Source organism: Thunnus thynnus, chromosome 22 (assembly GCF_963924715.1).
Source record: "Thunnus thynnus chromosome 22, fThuThy2.1, whole genome shotgun sequence".
NCBI lineage: Eukaryota > Metazoa > Chordata > Actinopteri > Scombriformes > Scombridae > Thunnus > Thunnus thynnus.
The window spans coordinates 1919022-1943972 of NC_089538.1; the positions used below are offsets into that span (position 1 = coordinate 1919022).

General features: G+C 40.8%; 3 protein-coding genes across 8 annotated transcripts; all 3 read left to right on the top strand.

Moving 5' to 3' along the window:
- The first annotated feature begins 34 nt into the window (after positions 1-34).
- LOC137175227 (RNA-binding protein 4.1-like) lies at positions 35-5626 on the top strand. Of its 2 annotated transcripts, XM_067580963.1 has the most exons (4): positions 35-142; positions 2625-3054; positions 3468-4231; positions 4378-5626. In XM_067580963.1, exons 2-3 carry the CDS (start codon positions 2643-2645, stop codon positions 4214-4216), a joined length of 1161 nt encoding a protein of 386 aa, XP_067437064.1. In that variant the 5' UTR covers positions 35-142; positions 2625-2642; the 3' UTR covers positions 4217-4231; positions 4378-5626. The 2 variants fall into 2 exon arrangements, with proteins under 2 accessions (XP_067437064.1, XP_067437065.1); XM_067580964.1 differs by lacking the exon at positions 4378-5626 and having other exon boundaries at positions 2625-3498.
- A 1046-nt stretch (positions 5627-6672) lies between these two features.
- Positions 6673-11871, top strand: LOC137175226 (RNA-binding protein 4.1-like). 2 transcript variants are annotated; one of them, XM_067580962.1, is made up of 3 exons: positions 6673-6933; positions 8536-8959; positions 11106-11871. In XM_067580962.1, the coding sequence occupies exons 2-3, from the start codon at positions 8554-8556 to the stop codon at positions 11180-11182; spliced, it is 483 nt and encodes a 160-aa protein (XP_067437063.1). In that variant the 5' UTR covers positions 6673-6933; positions 8536-8553; the 3' UTR covers positions 11183-11871. The 2 variants fall into 2 exon arrangements, with proteins under 2 accessions (XP_067437063.1, XP_067437062.1); XM_067580961.1 differs by having other exon boundaries at positions 6701-6933; positions 9906-11871.
- Positions 11872-12798: 927 nt separating this feature from the next.
- On the top strand, positions 12799-24697 carry sf1 (splicing factor 1). Of its 4 annotated transcripts, none has more exons than XM_067580960.1 (12): positions 12799-13227; positions 14614-14745; positions 16563-16638; positions 19425-19577; positions 20207-20296; positions 20406-20589; positions 20757-20872; positions 21109-21216; positions 21312-21507; positions 21591-21813; positions 21917-22081; positions 23367-24697. In XM_067580960.1, exons 1-12 carry the CDS (start codon positions 12966-12968, stop codon positions 23696-23698), a joined length of 2037 nt encoding a protein of 678 aa, XP_067437061.1. In that variant the 5' UTR covers positions 12799-12965; the 3' UTR covers positions 23699-24697. The 4 variants fall into 4 exon arrangements, with proteins under 4 accessions (XP_067437061.1, XP_067437060.1, XP_067437059.1 ...); XM_067580959.1 differs by having other exon boundaries at positions 12800-13227; positions 14611-14745; XM_067580958.1 differs by having other exon boundaries at positions 12800-13227; positions 21588-21813.
- Positions 24698-24951: the final 254 nt, after the last annotated feature.

Genomic DNA, 24951 nt, shown 5'->3' on the forward strand with positions numbered 1-24951 from the left:
CAATACATTATTCCACCCAGCTGGTGGCGGTAATGAAACAGGAGCCATTTAAGAACAAGAAGGAAGAAGAAGCATCACGGGTGCAGCAGTACCGCCATTTCACTTTTCATTCATTGGCGTCGAGGCCTACATCATTTCGTAGGTGAGTTAGATAAAATAAGTTCAAAACAGGCGGTGAAATACATTTTAGGAAGTTGGTGAAGCATAACTGTCCTCGTAGTTTTGTTAAATATGCCATAATGGAACGACGTGGGCTGAATTAGCGAGCGGACGTTAGCTAGTGAGATGTTACATTAGAACGCCATTACACTAAACTATGGACGAACGTAGCAGTATTGCGCACACTACACTATCTACCAAAGTTTATCATTTCAGATGAGTTAACATTGGCGTCAAGCTAGTCAGCTTGTAATTAATGTATCATAATAATGACACGACTTGAACTGTTAGCGTTAGCTAGCTAGAAGAACTTGTTCGCTTGTGTTAGGTTTCTGTTTGCTTATCTACGTTGCTGACGTCAGAATCCAAACCAACGTCTCGCGCAAAACAACTGAGGTGTAAATACTCACGGTTTATGTTGATCAATCCCCCTTCACTTTGGATTACTTTGGAAAAATGTATTGTTTGCATCCTCTGAATAGGACAGGAGTCGCTGTTCGCACTTCTATCTGATTAGTTTGTTTATTATTTTGACCAAACTTTATATTGACAAACCCAAATTCTTTGGCTGACAGCCAAACTTTTCAGAGCTGACTGTCCATGTCAAACAATATATTCCTTCAATATCTGAATGTACAAACAAAAAAAGCTGTTAAATAGTATAATCACTGTGAACTTAACAAGAATTTATTTAACTTTTTATTTTTTGTATTGCAACCTTTTGTCCCCCTGTCGTGTTTGTGACAGCGGTCTCGAGTTCTGTATACAAAGTGCTGTAAAAACAAACAGAAGAAAAAACTAAAACCAACGTCTAGTGCGCATAAGGTTGTCTTAATTCTTATAATTTTCTTTGTGTGTTGTATGTTTTTAATGCTGTAGCACTTTGAGTTTCACTACAAATGAAAAGTGCTGTACAAATTAAAGGTATTATTTACTTATTTATTTATTACAGATGAGGCTCTCGCTTTAGAATGTTTAGCTCATCTATACAGAAGGAACAGCTCGTTTTACCTGTGTTTGACCCTTTCATACATAAGTGTTTCTCAGTTTAGTAGCACCTTTTCTAGTTTTGAACATTAAGTACTGCTTGATGTGTGTGTGTGTGTGTGCACTAATGAGTGACACATTGTAAGGTAAGTCTGTGTACCTCCAAATGACATACATCTACCACATCAAATAGTTGTGGTCTGAATCAAATCCCCTGAAAAGTCTCATACACTCTTAAACAGTCTAATAGACTTGCAACAAATTCTGTCTTCATGAATGTTTGAGTGTACGGTTTTTATTTATTGGGCATCGATTCAACATCACAAATTATGTTATTAAGTCTAGTCTTTATATACAACTTTTATCTACCTTCACAGCGTAAATGGGGATGGAAAAAAGTAAAATAATGCATCACAATTCAACACCACCACAAAAGACCACCTCCAAAATGACCATAAAGTTTCATTAACACCTGTGTTTATTTCAGAATTTAAATAGAGGATAAACCCCTCTAGATGCACCATGTGGTTTTCAAGGGGGGGAAATAAAAGTTACAACATTTAAACAAAACAAAATACATTAGTAACAATAATGATAATACATTAAATGATACAATAAACAATAGTAACGTCAACATGGACGTACACATAAGGGCTCTCCCACCCTCCCAAACCCCACTTGCTACATCTGTTACACAAATCATCTGCACAAAGAATGAAATAAAATAAATGAATACATCAAATAACATTATGTCAAAGTACAGAGTCTACTTATGAACAAAAATGAAAGTACATACAATCAAAAACAAGAACAAATAGATTTAAGGTAAACAAGCAAAGAAGTTTTGAAGTTATGGAAAGAAGTAATTGATCTGAGTGAGTTACTGAATGTGTTTTAAACTTAAAAGCGCATCTTCCAATTTCTTGAAAGATTCTAGGTACAATAAAAAGTGTTGAGTGTGTCTGAGTGAATATGATGAATCAAATACAACCAAAAGATATTTTAAGTATAAAGGATAGTTAACAGAAATGCATTTGAAAAGAAAGAGCAACCAATGAAAACATCTCCTAGAGTGACAGCCAGTGGTAGCCAGTTCAGTGTGTTGTACATCAAAGGACACCTCAGGACTACAAATATTACTGTAGACTACATTTAAAGGCAGAAGATGGGATTCAGAGGTGTTCTGGTGTATGATATCACCATAATCAATAATGAGAAATAAAAGCTGTTGGACAATTCATTTTCTTATTTGGAGAATAGAACAACAGGTTCAGAAAAAACTGAACAGTTGACCCTTTGTGACCTGTGTGCTGTCTTAAGGCAGGTTCTAAATGTCTCTATCCTCCTAGTGTATTTATGAATTGCACCATTTCATTGTTCACTGGCAGACAGTGGGTGATTGTCTCATTTTTAAATAATCAGTAAATAGCGGTTGTGGTTATACAGTTGTAATTGACATGTTTTTCTGAATCTTCTAGGATACACAGAGCTTCATCATGGTGAAAATTTTTATTGGCAACCTTGCCTGCAACACCACACCTGAGGAGCTGCGTGAACTCTTCGAAAAGTATGGTAAAGTCTCAGAGTGTGACATTGTCAAAAACTATGGTTTTGTGCACATGAACAACATATCTGAAGCAGAGGAGGCCATTAAAAATCTCCACCAGCACCAGTTGCATGGCTGGCGCATGAACGTGGAGATGAGCAAAGGGAGACCCAAGTCCACCACTAAGCTGCATGTCAGCAACTTAGGTGAAGGGGTCACCAGTGAAGTTCTACGGGGCAAGTTTGAGGAGTTCGGCACGGTGGTGGAGTGCGATATAGTGAAAGACTTCGCCTTTGTTCACATGGAGCGAATGGAGGACGCCATGGACGCCATCAATAAGCTGGACAACACAGCCTTCAAAGGTGAACTCTTGGGCGGGGGAGAGCTAGTTGTCTTTGCTGTCCATAGATACGAATTTGGATTCTATTCTGTCGCCGTAGAGCTCTCCTGACAAATAACAGCCACTAGCTGATATTTTTCCACATAAAGAGAAAAAGAATGGCTAACCTAAGCCTTAATTGACCAGATGGACTGCAAGTAATCACTTGTAAGTTTGGCAGTGTCTCTTGTAAAACCACTTGCAGTGTACCCGGTGAATAGGCACTGGCATAAAATCCCCTGCACCTGGCGCTGCAGGTTATTACGCTTCGCTCAGTGATTGTCGGTCAAGTGCATTTAACGTGTTTTTTTTTTTTTTTTTTTTTTTTTTAGTCGGCAAGAGCCTTTTCGTGTCAGAACCCCACGTTCTCATGCGTGTCTTCTCTCTCCTTACAAGGCAAGCTGATGAGTGTACAGCTGTCCACCAGTCGGCTTCGCACTGCCCCAGGAATGGGAGATCATACTGGCTGCTATGTCTGCGGGAAACATGGTCATTGGTCGAAAGACTGTCCAGTCGGTCGGAACGGTAGCCACAGTGATGACACGAGAGGTCGCAGCGGCCGGGTCCCCCCACGCGGTCCCCCGGGTTATGGCAGGGGCAGCTACCGGATGGCCAGTCCTCCATCATCTGATTACATGGGTGGCTCTGCGTATAGTCGGGCTAGTTACTTAGGTGGGTTGCCGCCTCCCCCTCGTAGGCTTAGCGGTTACGGCTCTGAGCTGGGGGATCGGTACGGCAGCCGAGCAGCAAGCTCCTATGCTGAGAGGTCATCAGTTTATGACCGTGACCGTCTCTATAGCAGTGTTGACTATTATGAGAAATACAGAGCTCGCCCTTATGGCTCAAGCTATTTCGAGGATCGTCGCATGTCCTATCTCCCCCCTCCCCCACCTCCCTCTTCCTCCCTCTCAAAGCTCTCCTCCAGTATAGATCCATATGACCGTCGGCCACTGCCTCCACCATCATCGGCTGCTGCAGCCGCCGCATACTATGCACGGGACCGCAGCCCGATCAGACGAGTACCAGTCTCCTCAGCGGGCTACACCTATGAGCGAACACGGCTGTCACCAGTGTCTTCCTCCAGGAGCTCCTATCCTGCTCCACGACCCAAGGATCATTACGCGCCACGCTATACGCCTTACTAAAGCCATGGTGCCAAGGTGAGCAACACAGTAAACAGTTTTTAGTATGACAGTTTATTTTAACTGGTCAGTGGGCACTTGGATCTTTTTATCCGTTGTAACTTGCGGACAATAGGCGAGCTAAACCCTGTTTCCTAAAAGGAAATGTTTTGCTCTCTTTCTAGGTCTGTTTGTGAACTGCAGGACTTTTCCCTTGCCGTCATTTCTTCAAGCTTCATGATTCCATCAGTCTGCGTGATGTACAGCAAAACAAAATGTATGAGATGCGGAAATACTGGTTGGAAATCACATTGGCATGTTAAGGTGCCAGTGGCCTGCAGATGAATCGTCCTTACAGTAACACTCACATAATCTGTTTTCAATAAGGAGGATTTGCAAACTGCACTGTTTGACATTTACGATGTATAAAACTTAACTCACTTGCTCTGCATGTTTTCAGCTCAGTTTCAAACATGTCCTCTTTTCTTACCTGTGTTTCTTCCTCACATTAAGCAAATCGTTAAATTTAGCAAAAGTTAATTGTTTGGCTTCTGTTAATGTCATTTAAAAGAAATGTTCTTGTTTCATCAATATGAACATTTATGTACCTTTTGTTGAATGGTGGAGGGTTAATCCATACAGTTAACTATCAGTTTCCTAGTGCAGTAGAATCTTATCCTGCTCTTGGACACACATCTGACATGTTCTAGGTCTGTTATATGGATGTGGTTAAAGATTTGATGAAAACAAAGCAGAAAAAAAACAAAAGTTGTGTATCGTTGGATGGGAAAGAAACTACCCACTGAATCCATACCCATGCAACTTACTTGGCTGAGACTTTAGCTAGGCTATAGAATCACACTTTGCGTTGGAATATAAGTTAAGAAAAAAAAAATCTCTCAAACATTCCAGCCTCTCATTTTTCTAATTTGAATGTAAGTCTACAAAACATTGAATTGCTGAATTTTATAACACTTGTTGAGGTGTTTGCTGATCCGAAGTCAAAATTCTTGAATTAAGTGTCTTTGAGTGACACCAAAACAGGAATGTCGGCTGACATACGTCGTGCAATTAAGTAACACCATGACTATGTTCTCTCCATGCCAACGTCGTTGCAGACTTTGCCTTCAGCTGACAACAGAAAATCTCCTGTCATGTCTTTTTTTGACTTTTTGTCTCGGGTGGATGTTGATTGTGAAACTATATACATACATATAACAGCATAAGCAGATACAGAAATGTGAGGCAAGGACTCAGGGCTTGGGCTGTATGTCAAAGGCACTTGTGTTTTGTTGAAGGTGCCTTTGTTTGTTTTGCATATAGAAGTTGGATTTCAAGTTTGTATTTTTCATACTGTAAAAGTACCAGCATACATTACACATCTAAAATGAATATGATTTTTAATAAAGCCAAAATGATTTTGGTGACACTTGACATTTTTCAGTTTTTTTGTTTGAAACTGTTTTTACAGTGTCTAACTTTTGCTGTAGGTGCAGTGGTGGAAATTTTAAAAATCATTTGCTTTTGAGCATGAAGATCATGGTTTTAAAACTGCATCATTTCAAAGGAATTAAACTTAATTATCAGTATGTTGAGTGTTTATGGATAAAATAACTAGACAGAACTCAGAAGAAAGACCCGGACTTCCTCACAATGATGCCACAGTCTGTACTGATTTACAACACTGACCACAATGGTCTGTTTTAAGTCACCATTTGGGTTATTACTGTCAGACAATGGGATTAAGTGTGGCAAAATCTCTGATGGTACAAGAATTAATAGTGTACTGTCTTACTGACTATACTCTATATGGCACAACCTTTGTGTCTTAACATTTCTTGTCAGTTTTATTGACATCGGGTTAACAGTATTGTTGACCACCAATTTATCCAACAGGATATGCAAACCTACCTACCTACTATTGTCTTTTGAAAACAAAGACATTTTAGAAAAATACTCTGGAACAGTAACACCTTTGTGTCTTGGAATTTGCACCATTGGCTCAATTTGTGGCTGCGTCTTGTTGAGATCTGTGTCAAATTAGTTTAAAGACTTAAATTGTGCCTACATGGTGCGTATTCCCAAATGAAGTGTATAAATCAACATTAATCAGACAGCCTCCTGTGTGTGAGCATACACAATGCACTGAAGGCAGCAGTTACGGATTGGGGTCTGTCAATAAGGGTTTAACAGCAAAGTCTTGTGTTTGGGCCATGATGTAAGATGCTGAAAGATATCTACTTGATTGACTCATTTGGACAGCTGAAACTTCATATTAGCTTCAGATAAACTTTTAAATATATTTTTGCACAGGAGGACTGTGGATTTTGTCCCCCATCGTTTTCATTGTAAGTTTATTATGAAGGAATCTTCTAATGGTCAGTATGAACAGGATGGATGATTACAACAAGAAAAACATGTATCAATGTTGATGTGGGCACCTGACTTTTGTTAACTTAAAAATAGTGAACACGTCCTTTAAGATAATATTCCTAATAAGGGATGACCTAGCCTTGATTTGCATGGTGGCGTATTTTCTCTCTCTTGTTTCCGTTGTTGTGTTTTTCATTGGACCATGATGGTGCAGCACTGTGCGCAGCTTCGTGTGTTAGCAGTTAGCTGTAACGTTATGTCTTGCGTTAGTCACAAGCTGGTCACGTAGTACAGCAAGCGAGAAAGCGGCAGTCGCCATTTCATTCTCCGAGACTCCATGGTCAAGACGCAAATTGCAGCTTAAAGAGGTATGGACTCCAATACCACTAAAGGAAAAGAAACAGAACTGTATCTTGATAAACAAAATTAGCCAGCACTCCAGTCAGCAATGTAACCTATAGCTAATAGTTTTACGGATGCACAGGGCTACGTGTTTTGTCACGGCTATTGCTAAAAACGCGTGCAGGAACAAAACTCTTACCAATTAAGACACTAAACAAATGGTACCTTGCTTGGCTAACGTTATTTTTGGGAAGTCTGGGGCTTGCTTCACCTATGATGTGTGGTTGTGAAGGGAGAAAATATAAGAAGCGATGTTTGCATGGGTTTCGGTAACGCGGGCCCTCTGTTTTGCTACCAAGTTAGCTAAAAAACAATGCAAATCAGGGCTGTTCTGCACACGATACTAGCTATAGGCCTATATACTATATCATATAACCAGTACCGTACCGTCTTTTGCATTAAGACGAAGATTCTGCTATCACGAGCCTGTCACAGTAATTTAAGTGATGATGCGAAAGTAAAAATCGATGAACTCTAGCAAAATGTATACTTGCACGAGTAAATTGATAGGAACCTGTCGGGGTGCAGTGTTACAACCTCAGGTTAGTTAGATGATTACAGTCATTTGTCCGGTCAGCTCTATTGCTGATGTTTAGCCATATCTACACTAATATTCCTCGTATTGATAGTTTGGATGTGTTTTTGGAGACTGGTGATGACACTGTCCTGCCAAAGTCTTTAAGTTTGAAGAAAAGTTTGATTCACAGGTACAAGCTATGGGTTCTTATTGAGTTTGTAATTTGATGGTGTTCAGTTTTTTAAAAAAAAGGTACCAGCTATGGGCTCCTCTGTGATACCAAGTAATGCCAATGTGGGAAAAGGTTTATGGATGTGTTTTTCTATTAAAACAGAGAAAGGGATCATTTGAAGCAGGAGCCACCTGTTAAAAGATTTCTTGATGAGAAAAGTTTTTTAGGTTGAAAAAAAAAAAGATTTAAACACACTGATTGAATAAAATTTGAATAAGAAAAACAACATGTTAGACCTATCAGAAAATATGGCCCTAAATCTGTGGCAGCTGTCCATGTGAACACAATGAGATTTTATGTTTGTTCTCTGTGGTTCCAGAGCTATGAATTGGTACAGAATCCAAAACCACATGATGATTAAAAAAAACCCATAGTGAGCTGCATATGATAGCCACAATGCACACCTGTGGTTAAATTGGCTTAGTGCTATTGTAGGACACAACTACTCAAATCCTTCAGTTGGATTGTCTATTATTCAGTTTAGTAGAGTGACAATTTTGATGCGATTTTGTTTTATGTCAGAGTTGTGTTGAACAACTGCACAACAATTCTAGTATAGTGAATCAGAAATACTCTGGACACAGACTCTCTCTAGTGCTCATCCCTTGACCCTTCATTGTTAGCACATTTCATCATATCAAAGATTATGGATGTCATTATCTCCATTCAGGAAGCCTTGTGAATGTATGCAAATTAAGGGTCAAATTTCTGAAATGAAAATAATGGTAATTTGGATCAAGGTCTAATGAACTGGTCAAGCTTTTCATTGAGTCAGTAGAATTATGGTGCTAATAATCTTAATTCCTTCTCTTCCCTTAGTGAAGCGGAAGCTCCACAATGGTGAAAATATTCATTGGGAACCTGTCACCAGACACTACATCCGACGAACTTCGCTCTCTCTTCTCCCAATATGGCAAGATTGCAGAATGCACTATTGTCAAGAACTTTGGCTTTGTGCACATGGATGACAAATCAGAGGCAGAAGAAGCCATTCGCAACCTCCACCATTATGAGCTGAATGGCCAGCCCATGAACGTAGAGTTGAGCCGTGGCAAGTCAAGAGGATCCACCAAACTACATGTTGGCAACATTGCCTGCACCAACCAGGAGCTGAGGGCCAAGTTTGAAGAGTTTGGCTCTGTGGTGGAGTGTGACATAGTAAAAAACTACGCCTTTGTTCACATGGAGCGAATGGAGGATGCCATGGAGGCCATTAATCAGTTAGACAACACAGCATTTAAAGGTGAAATCTCAGGCTGGGCTTAATGGGGAGTGTACCTTATTAACATGCAGTATCAAGAATATTTAATTCTCTTCTTGTGAATTAGTAGGTAAGTTATGGATGCACCGCAGGTAAGTATAAAGAAAGATGAAGGGATAACAGTAAGCTTAAGAGAGTAAGGCAACCCTGAATACTTATTTTAAAGCTGTTATCCGTAATGTCATTGGTAATATCCGTCTGTATGATGGACTGTTGGAAAACACAAATGGGCACCTACTGCAATTTATGATCGACTTGTCAGGTCACACCTGTTCTAGTTAATAATGCAGGAAGAGTCTGTCTGTAAGAGGAAGTAATGAATAACAGATCGTTATCTATATTTTAACCAAATAAACTCAACTGCATAGGCCGCATATACACCAAAACGGACGTGCAAGCGGGTCTTATACTTTATGTGGTTTCTGCACACAGATGTGCTTGTTCATACGTTTGTCGGCATGGTCATAAATTTTAGACTGCACAGACAGTCTGTGTGGCCACTTGACAATATGCTCAGATGACAAAATTTACATCCAACGAACCCTCGTGATGTAAAGGTGTAATTGAAGTATTTTAGTGTCACACTTTGTTAACTTGCTTCAAGTTTCATACCGGCTGATTCTAATCGCAAGTTTAGAAGCAGCCTTCTAAACAATCTTAAGATTTTTGTGGTAGCATTAACATCATTTGAAATACGTGTTGCTGCAGAAGATAAAATGTGCGGAAAGTTACGGATTTCAGCTTTAATAACGTGTTTTTTTTTAATGCTTAAATCATAAGCCATGTCTTATTGTTATTTTTGGAGTGTAATGCTTCTTTTTAACAAACTGATGGATTGGGAGACTCTTGTATGCCAGGCAGGAAATGTCAAATTTCATATTTAGAATGAATGTAGGCACAAGTCCTTATTGAGTTTTTTCTTTTTAAGGCAAACTGATGAGCGTGAAGCTTTCGACTAGCCGCCTGCGTACTGCGCCGGGAATGGGAGACAGATCGGGTTGTTATCGTTGCGGGCAGGAAGGCCACTGGTCCAAAGAATGCCCTCTAGACCAAAACGGCTACCACAGAAACGGCTCAGAGCCACAGTCTGATGGATACGATGCCTTGAGATTTGGCGGGCGAGGTCGCAACAGGGGTTATCATCCGGGCTTCAGTGGCGATCCGGATTATGGTGGCGACTATGCTCCTGTACATGGTTTTTCCCGGGGTTCTGGTCACAGCAGCAGTGTGGTGGGGTACAGAAGGGGTGCGGGCTACGAGAGTGCAATGAGATACGGGCCGCACCCCGGTTACGGCATAAGCGCTGTGGCTGAACATAGCATGGCTCGGATGTACGGCAGCGAGGCGGCATACAGGAGCAACGGCTCACTCTATGGCGCGGTACCAGCCTACCCGATGCGACGGTCGCCTTACGAGGAAAGAGATCCGTACGGGGTCGTGGACTACTATGAGAAGTACAGGGCCAATTCGTACGGAGGCAGTTATTTCGAGGAACGGCGCGCCGTCCCCTTGCCTGCTCCATCAACATCTTCCTCCACAGCTATAATGAGGGAACGTCTGCCCCCCTCTAGCCTTGACCCGTACGAGTGCCCTCCCCTCCCTCCTCCACCAGCCCCAGTCTCCTCATACTACGCACGTGACCGGAGTCCGATTCGGAGAGTCCCTGCTGAGGCAGATGGATACACATATGAGCGTTCGCGCCTTTCCCCGGTGCCCACCATCCCAAGAAGCTCTACTTATGACCATCCGCGGGATCCCGGCGCTGAGCGGGCACGATATACATACTGACCCTTGTCCCAAACAGCTAGGTGAGAGCTGACTGACATTAAGCGTGTAGGATAGCCTAAGTGCCATTGGAATCACTGAAAATTTAACTTCAAACTGTATATCTTATTGATAATACCAGAGGCAAAAGTCCGCCCTCTGTCTGTGTGAGGCGTGTGGGTAGTAAGGCCCCATTCAAGCTTGTCCATCTTAATACCCAGTGAGTAGGTTTCAATGAGTGGTTGAATGCATTCACATTATGCTTTGATCTCATTCCAGTTTATACTTCAAAGTGCAGCAGTACAACTAATGCTCAGTTGACCTCCTTTCATTGTCCTATTTACATGTTGTGGTATTGGTGCAGCTCTGAGATGGCTCATCCCAAGTGTGGAAGTGCAGGTACTGGGTTTATCTGCAACCCGGTTGACAGTCCCTTCATGATACTGTAAGAACATAATTTTTTTCCCCTCTGAAAGTATCTCTATTGTTCATATACTGTTTAGATTCACTCAATAGAAAAGTATTAAATTAGTGCATGGTGCATGTTTTAAAGGTGAGTCTTATGGTTCCATTCATGAAATTTAATAAATTCTTTTCAGCAGCATTTAATGTATTACAATGTGCATTTTAGTGTATTTGTGTACGTTCACAATGTTACTGTGTATGATCACAATGTTACTTACTTAAATTTAAATACTGTATCAATTGCATTGTTTTACCTGTGGACTGTTCCAAATATCGACCCACACAGAGTAAAGAAACGGTTAGACTTTTTTTAATTTGGGTTATCAGACCTGTTGTGAAATTAGTTGAAGAAACTCTTAATCAAGCTGCATTGTGATCCTTATTTTCTTTTTCAGTAGAGGCAATACTTACATGAATTAGATTTTTCTTGCGGTAATAAATATGAGGCTTTACATCTTGAACATATTTTGTAGTTTCATTATGAATATGACCTCAATTTCCTATGCTGTCTGTCTTGATTTGTAACTTAGGTTAAAATTAAAATTTGTCTAAAGTCAGAAGACTGTGTGTGCGTGTGTGTGTGTGTGTGTATTGTGCTGAGTCAACTTGTATTTTTTCAAATTGTAAATTGCAACAGTCAATCAAAATAAAAGAACATTATACTACATGGATCCCTTCATTTTCCAAAAAAGAAAAAAAAAGCGTGATCCCAGGTAAATGCCATTTGTTTTTATGACTTCATGAACCATAGCAACTGAAGTGTAAGCACATACTGACTTCATACAATGAGATGGCACATGCATGACTGTGGATCAGTATACAGGTAAAATGAATATTGGCATGTACATATCTTGCTCATTTCTTCATCACTAGCTGCATTAGGCTATTGCCATTTCAATATTCAAGTTGGCCAATATATTCATAATTCACAGTTAAAATTTTAGGGGTAAGTAACAATTGGGAGGTTTCCAACCAAGATACTCAGTCAGGGATGATGATGTTGATGCTTTGCCTCTCCACACAAGTTTCGTTGATCAGACATGGATACTTTGTCAGCTCAATTAAATGCATGCCGACTGTGCTACTAAATAAAATTATTCTTCTGTTGTAGGCTATATTACTAGCACTGATTGCATATAATTAAGTGCTATGAAATTTAATCTACACAGGCAGATAAAATATTTTCACGTGAGTGCGTTCGTAAGAAAATTTATTAATTTGTAGTACAATTTCATTAACGTGAGATGTTTAGAAATATTCATCCATACATTCAACCTTTATTTAAGATTGACGGAATCGAAGGTGACCTTCATTTACAATGACGCCGAGATTAAACCATGGGAAATACAAACAAAATCAGTTACAGCAGTTACAGGCAGGTACTATGTGGCTATTAAGTGCTACTAAGTGTTCAAGGGGTATGAGGGTATTCAGTTTTTTAATATAACATAATGTAACGGGATTGATAGTCATATGAGCCAATCAGATTCCAGAATGAGGATAGCTGCGTAACTGACCAATAGAATACGACATAGGGGGAGGAGCTCAGTTTGACCAATAAGAATGCTTTATACTACAGCGGCTGATCCCACGTTCATGGGATCATCTTTTGTGGTGTTCTGTTGAGCGCCATTTTGATTATAGTATTGAGGAGGGGGTTCCAGACAATACTTTGCCAGATATTTTTCCAATTTCAACACATTTGTACCTGATTCGACTGACCTTAAGAAAGAGACTAAGACATTTCCGTATAGCGAAAATGGCCACGGGAGCAAATGCAACTCCTTTAGGGAAGTTGCACCCCAGCATCGGCGCTAAACGAGGATTTGACGCTGGGCCTGGTGCAGGCAACGGGTTGATGCCGACGCCGGGGCCGCCTGCAGCCTTCCCGTCGCTACAAGGTTTCCAGCCATCGATGCCAAACACAGCTTTTCCGCAGTCACATCAGTTCAATGCAGTGGCGGGTTTTGCGGCCCAGGCTCAACAACAACCAGCGGTGGCGGCCGGACTGGCCAAACCAGGTTAGTCCGCTAACTTTAACGTTACAAGGACCCGCATTAACGCTGGCAGGCTAACGTGGCGAGCTAAGTGACATGGATTAAAGGACGGCGCTGAAGTTAGCTTCTGATTCGGAGTTAAGGGGCAAGTCAAGGGAAACATAAATAATGATATTTAACGGTTGGTTCTTCATTTTATAACAACTTTTCACTTGTGAAAAGGTGTTAAACAGCGAACAGTTTTTGAAACCCACTTTTCGATTTGTGAAACCTGTATTTTGCTTATGAAAAACACTTTTCGATTTCACTGCATTCTTTTCTCTATGGACAAATACCATTTGAAAACGTCATTTTTCAATTTTCACAGATAGAATAAATGTTTCACATATCTGAAACTGGAATTAAGTCCAGATTAGATAAATCTCTAATGTTTTTGATCTGGGCCTGGTCTAAGATGGTCTGGATGGGGAAAAAAACAGTGAAATCTCCCTTTTTCTGTTTTCGAAAACAAGAGAGGTTTCACAAATCAGGAAGTAGGTTCAGGCTTTTTGTTACGATGTTTTGACTTTTTTCACACGTGAGTGCGGAAAAAACGGAGACTCAGCCGCCAAGTATCACTAGTTTCCCTTAACGTCGAACCAGAAGCTAACTTCAGCGTCGTGATTACCAGGCCCACATCAAAACCTGGCCTTGCAGGAAAATGGAGACAACCCCGCTAACGTTAGCTAGCAAACGAGTGCTACTGAGTAGTCAGTTCACTTAGTTTTCCATTTAACGGGGCTAATGTTATCCTCTTCTAGTGTTAGAATTTTAACATACTGTTGAACTGCCTATAAACTTAGGATAGGGTTCTTGTTTTACAGTTTACATTGTTTTTGCACTAGTCTTTGGCTCTTAGACTATTATTTTATACACAGATTGTTCCGTGTATGTCCTTACGTTTTGTGACGTGTATTTTATGTCTTGCATTGGCTACCTGTTTAGCTGTTGCACCATAGGCTCCTGGGAAACGGTATTTCATCCTAAATGTATACTTGTATATGGATGGGCTGACAATAGAGAGTCTGAGGTTGACATTTATATGTAGGCATCAAACTAGTATAAAGTTAGCTTAGTTTGCCGTGTTATGGTTTGCTAATGACATGACATAATTGCCTTCACATGGTAACCATGTTAATAATAAGTGACAAATTGGAGGCAGACGAAGTACCCATGAAACCAGACATGTTTCCACAGGTGCCCCTTGTCTGGTTAAGTGTACCTAATCTAAAAGCTCATACATTCAGTTCAACTTTTTGTGGCTACTTTGGGGTCATTTTTAAGCACTTCCCTTGAACTGGCCGTCATCCTGTAACATTAAGCATTGAAGCTACAGCCATCATGGGTAACATCCCACGTTTCTCTCAGTAGATTTTGGTCAGAAGAAACACAGAAAGAAAAGTCGTTGGAGCAGCGAGACACCTGATCAGAAGACAGTCATACCGGGCATGCCCACTGTCATTCCCCCTGGACTAACCCGGGATCAAGAGAGAGCCTATATAGGTAAATTTTTAATGATTATTTTGTGTTAATCAAGTTGTCATGTAAAATATGAATGCAGTTTTGTTTTATAATGTCTCATTAATTATATCTGTTGGAGATTGTAGTTTTCCTAAATGGCACATACCAGTATTAATGTTACACCTATGTCCTTTTTGCTCAATTCCCAACAGTTGGAGTTCTCTAAAGACACCCATAAGATGTCATGAACTAAAAACTTTCAGTCACATTTCCAATGTATTTGACAGTAACATTACTGTGTTACACCACATGAGCAATGTCTAATTTTGCTCCAACTGTTGAGACAAAGCAATCACCTCTGATGAGTATAACTTGTTGATGCAAAGTGTTAATTAAGGTAATTTCTCTTTAATGGGGGTAAAGTGGTTCTGCTGTGGCTAGTGTTTCTGTGGTCTTACGGTTTGCATACCACTGGGCACCCATTAGCAAGAGGAGTTTCAGATAGATGATTAAACACTACTGCTTGCTGATATCTGTCCCCAGCTGCAGGTCACTGCTCACTGTCTTGCCTGATCCCCAACACATCATCAGTATTGTTCCTGTGCATGGAGGCGTTGTGCTAACATGCTAAAGTATGCTTCTGTTTCTATTGATCTAAGTGTGAGCAATGCTGCTTCAATGGCAAATCCATCCAGCATATTTTAAAATTACTTATTCATTTGGTAAAAGCTTAAGTTGTTGTGGGCATCACAAATTGGGAAACACTTGATCACTTATTGCTGTTCTTAGTTTGGACTGTGTTTTTAAAAAACAAACAAAAAAAAGTCATCATATGAACCAAGTTGTTTTTAACCACAAATGCCTTCCAGCAGCAGTGTAGCACCAACAAACTGCCTTCACAGGCCCTCAACAGGGTGTTCTGAAGCAGATATAAGTCCTTTTTGTCAATAACTGACATTGTTATTGATGTTCACTCATTGGTAATGGTTGTTCTTCCTTGGTATGTAAACATTCATTTGTGCCCACCTTCCGTTGTCACACTTCTCGTTTCCTTTGCTCATTCAGTAGATCCCCTAAAACAATTCAAGGGAAGCGTTTTAAGACGAAATCGCTGTGAAACACAATTCACAGGGCCTGTATTCATCTCTATAATCCAGAGTAATTGTTTCAGTGACCAGTGAATCTCTGTGTTTGGGGCGGGGGGGGTTTCATTACAACTTTCCTAATGTGCATGGGATGACTAATTTATTTATTTTTGTCATTGCCTTCTAAATGTAAGAGTTGTTTCTTAGTCACTGCAGCCCCACAGTGTTAGATCTGCGGAGTCCAAAGAGTGACTGATCACCCATTTTGTTATTGAATAATAGACCAATCCGTGATTTTTTTAGACCTGATGTGTCCTTAAAATGCCGAAGCCTTTAAACCCAACATGTTGCAATATGTGTTGCCCTGTCTTCTTCGAAGAAAACCTCTGCACAGGTTTGAAATATGAACGGATTGGCGGGCATTTTTAGGAATCATGGTCTAGTCATTTACTGACATGCTGTCATGTTTAATCATTGTCTGAGAAAAAGTTAGTCCTGTTTATGCTAATGTAACTGACTCTAGAACATATTCATATTGGGTAATGTGTTCTTTTGATGTCCTCAGAAATGAGTAGATGTTTCATGCTTTTCAGTCTTATCAGATGTTCATTTGATCTCCCTTTTTGTTTTTTATTTAACAGACTCACCATGTGTCTTTACCTCAGTAATGAATGAGACGTGCTCTAATGTGCAGAGCGTTGTCTCTCTGATGTTGTTGTGGTAACCACATTTCTCTCCATCCTTGTTTTTCTTTCCTAACCTGAATTCTTCCAGTCCAACTGCAGATTGAAGACCTGACTCGTAAACTGCGTACAGGAGACCTGGGAATCCCTGTTAACCCTGAGGACAGGTCGGAAAAAGATTAAACCCACGAACAGTAACATTTTCTCTACCTTCTTGACTTTTTGGAAGAAAAATGTTGATTTTCAGTACATGTGGTTGTTAGCCTAAATCTCAGACTGCATAGTAGTATTAGCTGGCAAATGTAGAGTTTAGTTAGCTATCTCCTAATTTAAAAATGTTTTCTCACATTGTTAATGCCTACTGTTAGAGGAGAATAGATCTACATTCATATATTTATTGAGCTATCTGGCTGCTCATCATTCCATCACCAGTAAGGGTACATAACTGTACATTTACTGGTGCTGGTAGCTTTAGCAGATATTATATTAATACTTAGCTTGTTTTGAATTTATTGGTAAATTATTTGACTTAACATTCATTACATCTTTGTGAAAGTAGGATAGACTTAGATTTGGACTTGATAATTAATTATGAACTGTACAGTGGAGTGCACCATTTTTAAATCATCACTAGTACACTAGTTTTTGAAAATTGGATATATACATTTTTTTATCCAAGACAATGAGACAGTGTTTGCAGTTACATTCTATGATTGACAGAAATGCAAAGTTATATAAACAACATTTTGAACAAATGGTTGTCAGTGAAAATTTGTTCTTGACTGTAGAAACAGTAGTTTAACCAAAAAAAAGCTGAACTCAAGGCCCACTTTCTTGCCTTTTTTGGGAGCTTTCAGTTGCATCTTCCTCAAGGGAGGAAGTTTGCTCAGAGCTGAGCAGCTACCATCTGCTGAGGCCAATTGAGAAATGCAGTTGAAAGCTTCAAAAAAGCTAACAAGTAGACTTTGAGTTGAGTGTTTTTGTTTTACTTTTTCTAATTTTTTTTTTTTTTAAATCAGATTCATTATGATGTAGCGGAAAACTGTTTCAATCTTGGGTAAAAAAACCAACTAATTTCATGAAATTGTTCTTGTAAGAGACGGTGTCCAAAGTGGAAGGCAGCAGGCAGGTATGAATGCTTGGGCAACCCACTGTATATAAGTCAACATAAATTAAGATTAGATGTATTTCAGCTGAGACAATTTAGCATGTCACTTGAAAATCTACTACCAGAACCAAGATAACTGTTTTTGAATATTTGCACATTTTTTTATCGGATTCTTTCTCATTTTACTTGACAGTTAGGTGGAGTCTTTGCTTTAAATTTAGTTTACTAGTATTTATGCATCATGGTTTCACCCACTGCTTGTTTCATGTGTCTGATGTAGAGTGCTGTGTGAATATATGAATACATATACGATGCATAATGTACACAGATTTTTCTCTGAAACAGGTTTGGGTCAATACACGTCACTCTATGTAAAATGTTTTTTTATTTAACAACTTGTTAGCTTTAAAGTTTAAAATAGTTGAGATAAATTGGCTCTTTCGGAAAAAATGTAATCTGTAACCAAAGATTGACAGTCCCATAAATTGATAATGCCTGGCCTGACTCTTTTTACTTGGTGGATATTAGATAACGTTTTTGCCAATGATGATTGAGAACATGGCATTGAGGCTACATCGTAACACACCAGTGGTTAATAGGCTTTGTCTTAGACCTAACCTAATGAATTGTTGCTGGTCATCTCTGGTTTTCCCGTAATGTGGCTTTAAACATTTCCACCCAGGGGGAAGGGGGGCATGTTCCAGTTTCCCACTGGACTCTTGAGGTCTGGAAGAAAACTGCCAGAATTATGTCTTCTGGAAAAAGCAATGGCCAGCTTATAACATAGTTTCCATAAGGATGTGTTCCTGCGGGAAGTGGCTTGTTCTTAAGAGTGTGTGAAGTTGACCTCTGCTAGCTAGAGTCCCTGTCGTCTGTACATGAGTTTCTCATCATAATCAGACATTTCCACAGCAACCAAAAAAAGTTGATTGCAGCTGCAGCACTCTTATAAACCACTCCCCAATCTAATGTGAAAGAACCAACTGGGGATGTTTCAGGTTGTCACCGTTGGAAGTTTCAAGCGTAAAAGGAAAACCCAATATTTTTTTTTCTTACTCTTCACATCACATGGACACAAATGTGACTCTCTTATGGGAGAGCATAGGAAAAGGTGGATATCTAATCTTAATTCCTTTTCTCTAACCCAAATTACCCCACGTCAACCTAACCCTTTTTCAAGCACAGAGCCTCCTTAACGCAGCAACACAGGTTTTCAGCATCCAAGGGGAGGTACGGACCTCTTCCGCCACGTCAACACCAAGCAACTCTCAAAGCCAGCGTTTCTGCTTAGGATTGCGAATTTTGCTTTGGTTTCTTTTTCTTACCTCCAACTTTCCTTTCTTGTAGGCCAAAATCCTGTATGCAGGTTTAGTGATGGCCATGTATTTGGGTTTTTGTTTTGTTTTTGTTTTGTTTTTTTTCCCTTTGCCGTTGATGCCCCTCCAGTGTACTGGGTTAATTACCACCATACAGCTTTGGTTGCCCCCTTTTTACCCTGAATTGAATGAGATAATGGACTCTAGCCTTTGAGAAGTCAGTGCAGAGTTTCTATCAAATTTTCTGTTCTTTTTGAGTTTGCTCTTGCACTGGCCGTAAGTCACATAGTCAGTCTGAGAATAAGGATTTGTTTCTCTCAGCTGATCCAAATTTCGAGAATTTTTTTGAAATTCTTTCCTCTGAGACATGTCAGTAATTATTAATTAAAAAAAATTTCTTCTGAAGAATTGAGATTCTTAAATGCTTTGGTTAGCCGTAGGGAGCCTGTGTGATTGCTGATGGCAGATCTCCACTTCAAGAAAGGTATTGATGATGTCTTTCTTGTCTTTTGTCTGCCACCATTTTCAGGTCTCCCTCTCCTGAGCCCATCTACAACAGTGAGGGCAAGAGGTTGAACACTCGCGAGTATCGCACGCGGAAGAAGATTGAAGAGGAACGTCACTCGCTCATCACTGAAATGGTCGGCCTCAACCCTGACTTCAAACCTCCTGCAGACTATAAGTATGATTTTATTTGTTTGTTGGCTCTACAGTGTGAATACTTGACTAAAAATGATTTTAATAGAAATCTACCCAATTCTAGGCCTTTTCAAGGAACTTAGCAAAATGCTACTTGCAGTGATTGTTACATGTTTTGCTTTTTGTTAGCACTGTTCTCCATTCACTTTATAGAAGACTGTCTTGAACTAAATGTGGTCACTGTACAAAATGTGATACTAACTGAAAGTTCACATACTTTCAGGGGTTGCTAGCTTTGTAGACATGACGTTACATCTTAATATGGACAAATACAAAAAACATGAAAGAAATCATCAGTCCCACTAGTCCAACTTCCTCGCCCACCAAACCACACATTAAATGGTCCAGCAGTCATGAGAAAGGTGACTGTTAGACCAACTATGCAACATCACAGTTTGTAAGACACATTAAGAACCTTGTAGCAAGGCTTCTAAAGGTTTTTAAAAGTACAATTTGGGACAACCTACGTCATGTATCATTTATTCCTGCAGTAAAAAAGGTGTAATACATGTTAATAGAAATGTGGTGTAATAATATGTATTCACAATGGCTTCTATGAATATGGGGAAACTGTTAATTGATCCAAGTGAATGTGTGTCTTGTATTGTGCAGACCTCCGGCCACTAGAGTCAATGACAAAGTCATGATTCCCCAAGATGAATACCCTGAGATCAACTTTGTTGGTCTGCTTATTGGACCACGGTAAGTTACATTTAATATCATGTTGGCATGTTTTACATAGTGAGTTAATAGCCAGAACAGTCAAACATCTGTTAATGATTTTCCCTTTTTTGTTGTGTCTTTTTTCCAGTGGTAATACCCTGAAGAACATTGAGAAGGAATGCTGCGCCAAGATCATGATCCGTGGTAAAGGATCTGTGAAGGAGGGGAAGGTTGGCCGAAAAGATGGACAAATGCTGCCAGGCGAGGACGAGCCTCTGCACGCCCTGGTCACTGCCAACACAATGGAGAATGTCAAGAAAGCTGTGGAGCAGGTTAGGTCAACCCCCCCCCCCGGGATTATACTCATGATGTTCCCCATCTGTGCAGCTCTTGACCCTGCTGACATCTCCTTATCGCAATAGGAAGTCATGTATGCAATGTACCTATGTGAATGTACATCATGGACAGTATATTCATGGTGAGAAATGTGTATCCACAGATTCGCAACATCCTTAAACAAGGCATTGAGACGCCTGAGGATCAGAATGACCTACGCAAGATGCAGCTGAGGGAGCTGGCCAGACTCAATGGTACACTGAGAGAAGATGACAACAGGTCAGTGTAAAAATCTGAACAGTGGTCACTGGTAATTTGTTCAAAGTGATTATTTGGAGACTTTCTTGATTTAGTTGAGCTGGGTGCTGCACACATTCAGACCCTTTTGATTTCTTTAATTGTGCTCAGAAATATGAACTTCAGGAAGAGGAATTTTAGAGCGAGTCCAGTTTATGATCATTTACTCAGTTTAAGTTCCAGTAATAAAAGAATGTGCTTTGTCTTTGTTTCTGTAGGATCCTTCGTCCTTGGCAGAACTCTGAGCCCCGCAGCATCACCAACACCACCCTCTGTACCAAATGTGGTGGAGCAGGCCACATCTCCTCTGACTGCAAGTACACAAGGTGCTGACCAGTTGATCAAGTCACTCAATTTAAGCCTAATTATTAGTTATGTAGTGTATAATAGAACTTATTTTTTTACATTTTGCTTTGTGTAGCTCATTCGCTGCCCACAGAGCAACTGGTGGTGAGCCTCCTCAGTCGGCCCAGGACAAGGCTCGTATGGACAAGGAGTATCTGTCCCTCATGGCTGAGCTGGGGGAGGCTCCAGTCCCTTCATCAGGTGGAGGACACTCCAGCACCCAGGGAGGAGCTCCTCGGGCCTCTGGACCCAATAGTAACCAGCCACCACCGGTAAGTTGGTGAGACATTATTCCAAACTCCTGCTGGTGTATAAGGTTTCTTAAATGACAGATGACTGTGTGTGTGTGCAGCAGAACCGGCCTCCTTGGATGAGCTCTGGTCCAACTGAAAATAGGAACTTCCATGGCATGCATGGAGGGCCCGGCGGCCATGGAGGACCTCACAACTTCCCTCCCCCCATGCCCAACATGGGAGGCCCTCCTATGCCTCCCAACCCCAATGGCCTGCCTCCCCCCTGGATGCAGCCCCCTCCTCCCCCCATGGGCCAGGGTCCAGGACCTCACGGACATCCCATGGGTAAGGACTGACAACAAGGATCTGAATTTCATACATTTCTGTAAAACATACCTTCATAGACAAAACAGGTTCTGTGTTCATTTGAATTTTGGCTTCCTTGTAGGTCTGCTGCCACCTCCAATGGGCATGATGCCGCCTCCACCCCCTCCCCCCAGCAGTCAGCCACCACCTCCCCCTTCTGGACCCCTGCCACCGTGGCAGCAGCAGGCTCCACCTCCCCCGCCAACCAGCAGCATGGCAACCAGCACACCGCTGCCCTGGCAACAGAGTGAGAACGCACAAGAGCTACATCCGAAACCATTCAGTCATTCACTTTGAATATAGAGGACTCAGTGTGTCCAGACAGTACCCTGCTCACGTTTTACTTTTCACATTGCATTATGTGATACTGAGTCTGCTCTATGGGATCATTGTTTTTACTAAACATTCTAACAGCTCTACTACATACTGAAGGAACCATGTCAGTCGTATAAAGTGCTGCCTGGAATATTAAGCACTGACAGCTTGAGTGACCCAAATACCAGAGTGTTTCTTTCTGAAGAATAATCGCCTGTTTTTTATCAGTAGTTTTTTGTCAAACTGCAACTAGATTATCACAGAAATTAATTAAACATAATCTCCTGCTCAAATAAGTTGACATCACAAAATGAGAGATCAGATCTTCAAATAGTTCAAACTCTGTGGAGTCCTACAATTATTTAAGGTCATGTAGGCAAATGGTTTTATTATAAGACAAGAATTGTGCATTAAGTCCCACTGTTTCTATGGATACATGAATGTGGAGTATAGAGTTGCAAAGTGGAGGAGCTATTTCAGGCAGTCCTGGCTCTGGAAGTAAAAAAATTCCATTAATTTTTCCCATAGTCAATGTTACATTATTCACAGTTTGAGCACCTCTACAGCCTGGATCAACATGAAACTCTGATATATTATCAGTACAAACATGAACAACTGTATTAGAAAATATTTGGTTCTTTAGTAAAAAGTATAAGGTACAAGACTGTGTACATAAAAATTTCAGGGTAGACGTTAACTACGACTCCCAAGGTGCATTTTAGCAAGAAACAGCCAATCACTGAGCTTAAAATTCAGTCATGTGCAGCGCTAGCAGCGAGCTGAAGTTTAAGATTATGATGTTGAGAAAACAGATTTTACAATCTACAGAGTGGATCAGTATTCATTATGCTCTGATTTGTGCCCATTGCAGCTTCTCCATAACAACGGTGCTCAAGGCTCATGGGTATTGTAGTGTTCTCAGAATGATTGATGATTTCTCAGAAACGAAGTTGAAATAATTTAAACTGGTGGTGCTTTAGTAAACCTCTACATTTTCTGGGTCGTTACATTAAGCAGGAGACTCCTGAGTTTCTGTGTTCAGTAACATTGAAGAGATCATTTAAGAAACATTTGAAATGGGAGTACAGAATGGGGGGGGGGACATGTCTAGCACCAGCGGCCCCTCCCACTTCACAACTCTATTGGCAGACATGATCATCACCGTGTGAACTTGATGATGATGGTAAAGAATTAACCTTCAGCTATCCCTCCCGCAGATACCACCACCACATCCAGCCCTGGCACCGCCACCCTGCCTCCATGGCAGCAGCCCCAGCAGCCTGCAGCCTCCGGAGCCCAGCCCCCACCACCCATGGGTACCCCATCCATGGTGCCACCTCCCCCCGGAGTCCAGCCCCCATTGCCCCCTGGTGCCCCTCCTCCTCCCCCTCCACCACCTCCAGGCTCGACCGGCATGATGTACGCCCCACCACCACCCCCGCCACCAATGGACCCTTCCAACTTCGTCACCATGATGGGGATGGGTGTGCCAGGCATGCCCCCCTTCGGCATGCCTCCTGCCCCACCACCTCCTCCACCCCAGAATTAACCCTCCCACAGAAGAATCGTCCTCCCACAAGAGTTTCCACCCTGCAGCACATTGTTCACCAGATACCAATAGACTGATGTTATATACAGAGCGTCTGTCTGCTCACAGAAAAAAATATAACCAGTGCTTTATTTTTTATTGATCCTTGATATTGTGAAGACATCTCTCAAACAATGAAAGGCTGTGTCGGTTCAATTTGTAAAGTTGCGTAAATTAATGAGTTATTTTCCTGTTTTTAAAGTCTGTATTAATACAAAGCTCCTTGTGTGCATACAAACACTTGCTTTCGGGCATATGTTCTGCAGTGCTACTGTAGTCTGTCATATTATTTGTATACCAAATAAACTGCTCCAATCGGCAGCTGTAAGTTTAATTTGTGCTGAACAGTCTCATCGCTTCAAATGTTCAATTCAAACCTGAACTCTTAACTTTGATTGGATTAATATATTACAGCTCAACTTGCATGATCCACTTTAAACACCACATTCTGTTTCAAGTGACAAATTTCTACTCCTGTTATGCTTCCTGTGTTGGCTTTCAGTTGAATAAGATTAATATTTTTGTAATAATGAGATGTGAAGTGTATCTTATGTCAAACCTTTTTGTAGTACTGTATCATTGTTTTCCAGAAATTCCCAGGGGTTTTGATTATTTTTCTTTTTGTTACTTGCATGCATCTCAGTTGTGAAATTGAGTTTGAAAAGAGGGGAATTGGTGCTGCGATCTGCCAGCTTCTGAACCTCTGGACTACTTGAATGCTGAGAATCTGAATTATCCTTGTTTTTCTGCATCTCTCTGCTCTAAGACGCCGTGTGCAGTGTTTGTGTTGCTTCTGCAAGGACAAAAATATCAGATTTGTCCCTCCAGTTACTAAAGAAGAAAAATGTTAGTTTTCCTCTGTTTCTGCAGTTGTTGGTCCGTTGTGTTACAGCGCTAGCTTGAATGAATAGCTGTTAAAATCTTGCTTAGTTAGCATTAAACTGATCTATTTCACCTTTATGTTGTTGAGTGCAGACTGATTTCTCCTTTCATGGATGTAGGACCCTTTGTTGAATCACAAGGCTTGCCAAGAGTAGTTGTTTTTTTTCCATGGCAGAGCCCTGTTGGCTGCCTCATTCAAATGTGTTACATAACATGGTTTTGTCAAGGGTGACCTCCGGCTCACAGACGCTCCAGGAAGCCTGCACACGGAGAGACGTGTAGTTTAAAACATTTTGTGTGGGATTTCTGCTCATTTCCTCCACTAACATTCA

Bases quoted from the DNA above. Each gene is read 5' to 3' on its own strand.
- LOC137175226 (XM_067580961.1), top strand. From the start codon at position 8,554: ATGGTGAAAATATTCATTGGGAACCTGTCACCAGACACTACATCCGAC. The intron at 8,960-9,905 runs GTGAAATCTCAG...TTTCTTTTTAAG, and splicing joins AGACAACACAGCATTTAAAG to GCAAACTGATGAGCGTGAAG.
- LOC137175227 (XM_067580963.1), top strand. From the start codon at position 2,643: ATGGTGAAAATTTTTATTGGCAACCTTGCCTGCAACACCACACCTGAG. The intron at 3,055-3,467 runs GTGAACTCTTGG...TCTCCTTACAAG, and splicing joins GGACAACACAGCCTTCAAAG to GCAAGCTGATGAGTGTACAG.
- sf1 (XM_067580957.1), top strand. From the start codon at position 12,966: ATGGCCACGGGAGCAAATGCAACTCCTTTAGGGAAGTTGCACCCCAGC. The intron at 20,590-20,756 runs GTTAGGTCAACC...GTGTATCCACAG, and splicing joins TCAAGAAAGCTGTGGAGCAG to ATTCGCAACATCCTTAAACA. The intron at 20,873-21,108 runs GTCAGTGTAAAA...TTGTTTCTGTAG, and splicing joins CTGAGAGAAGATGACAACAG to GATCCTTCGTCCTTGGCAGA.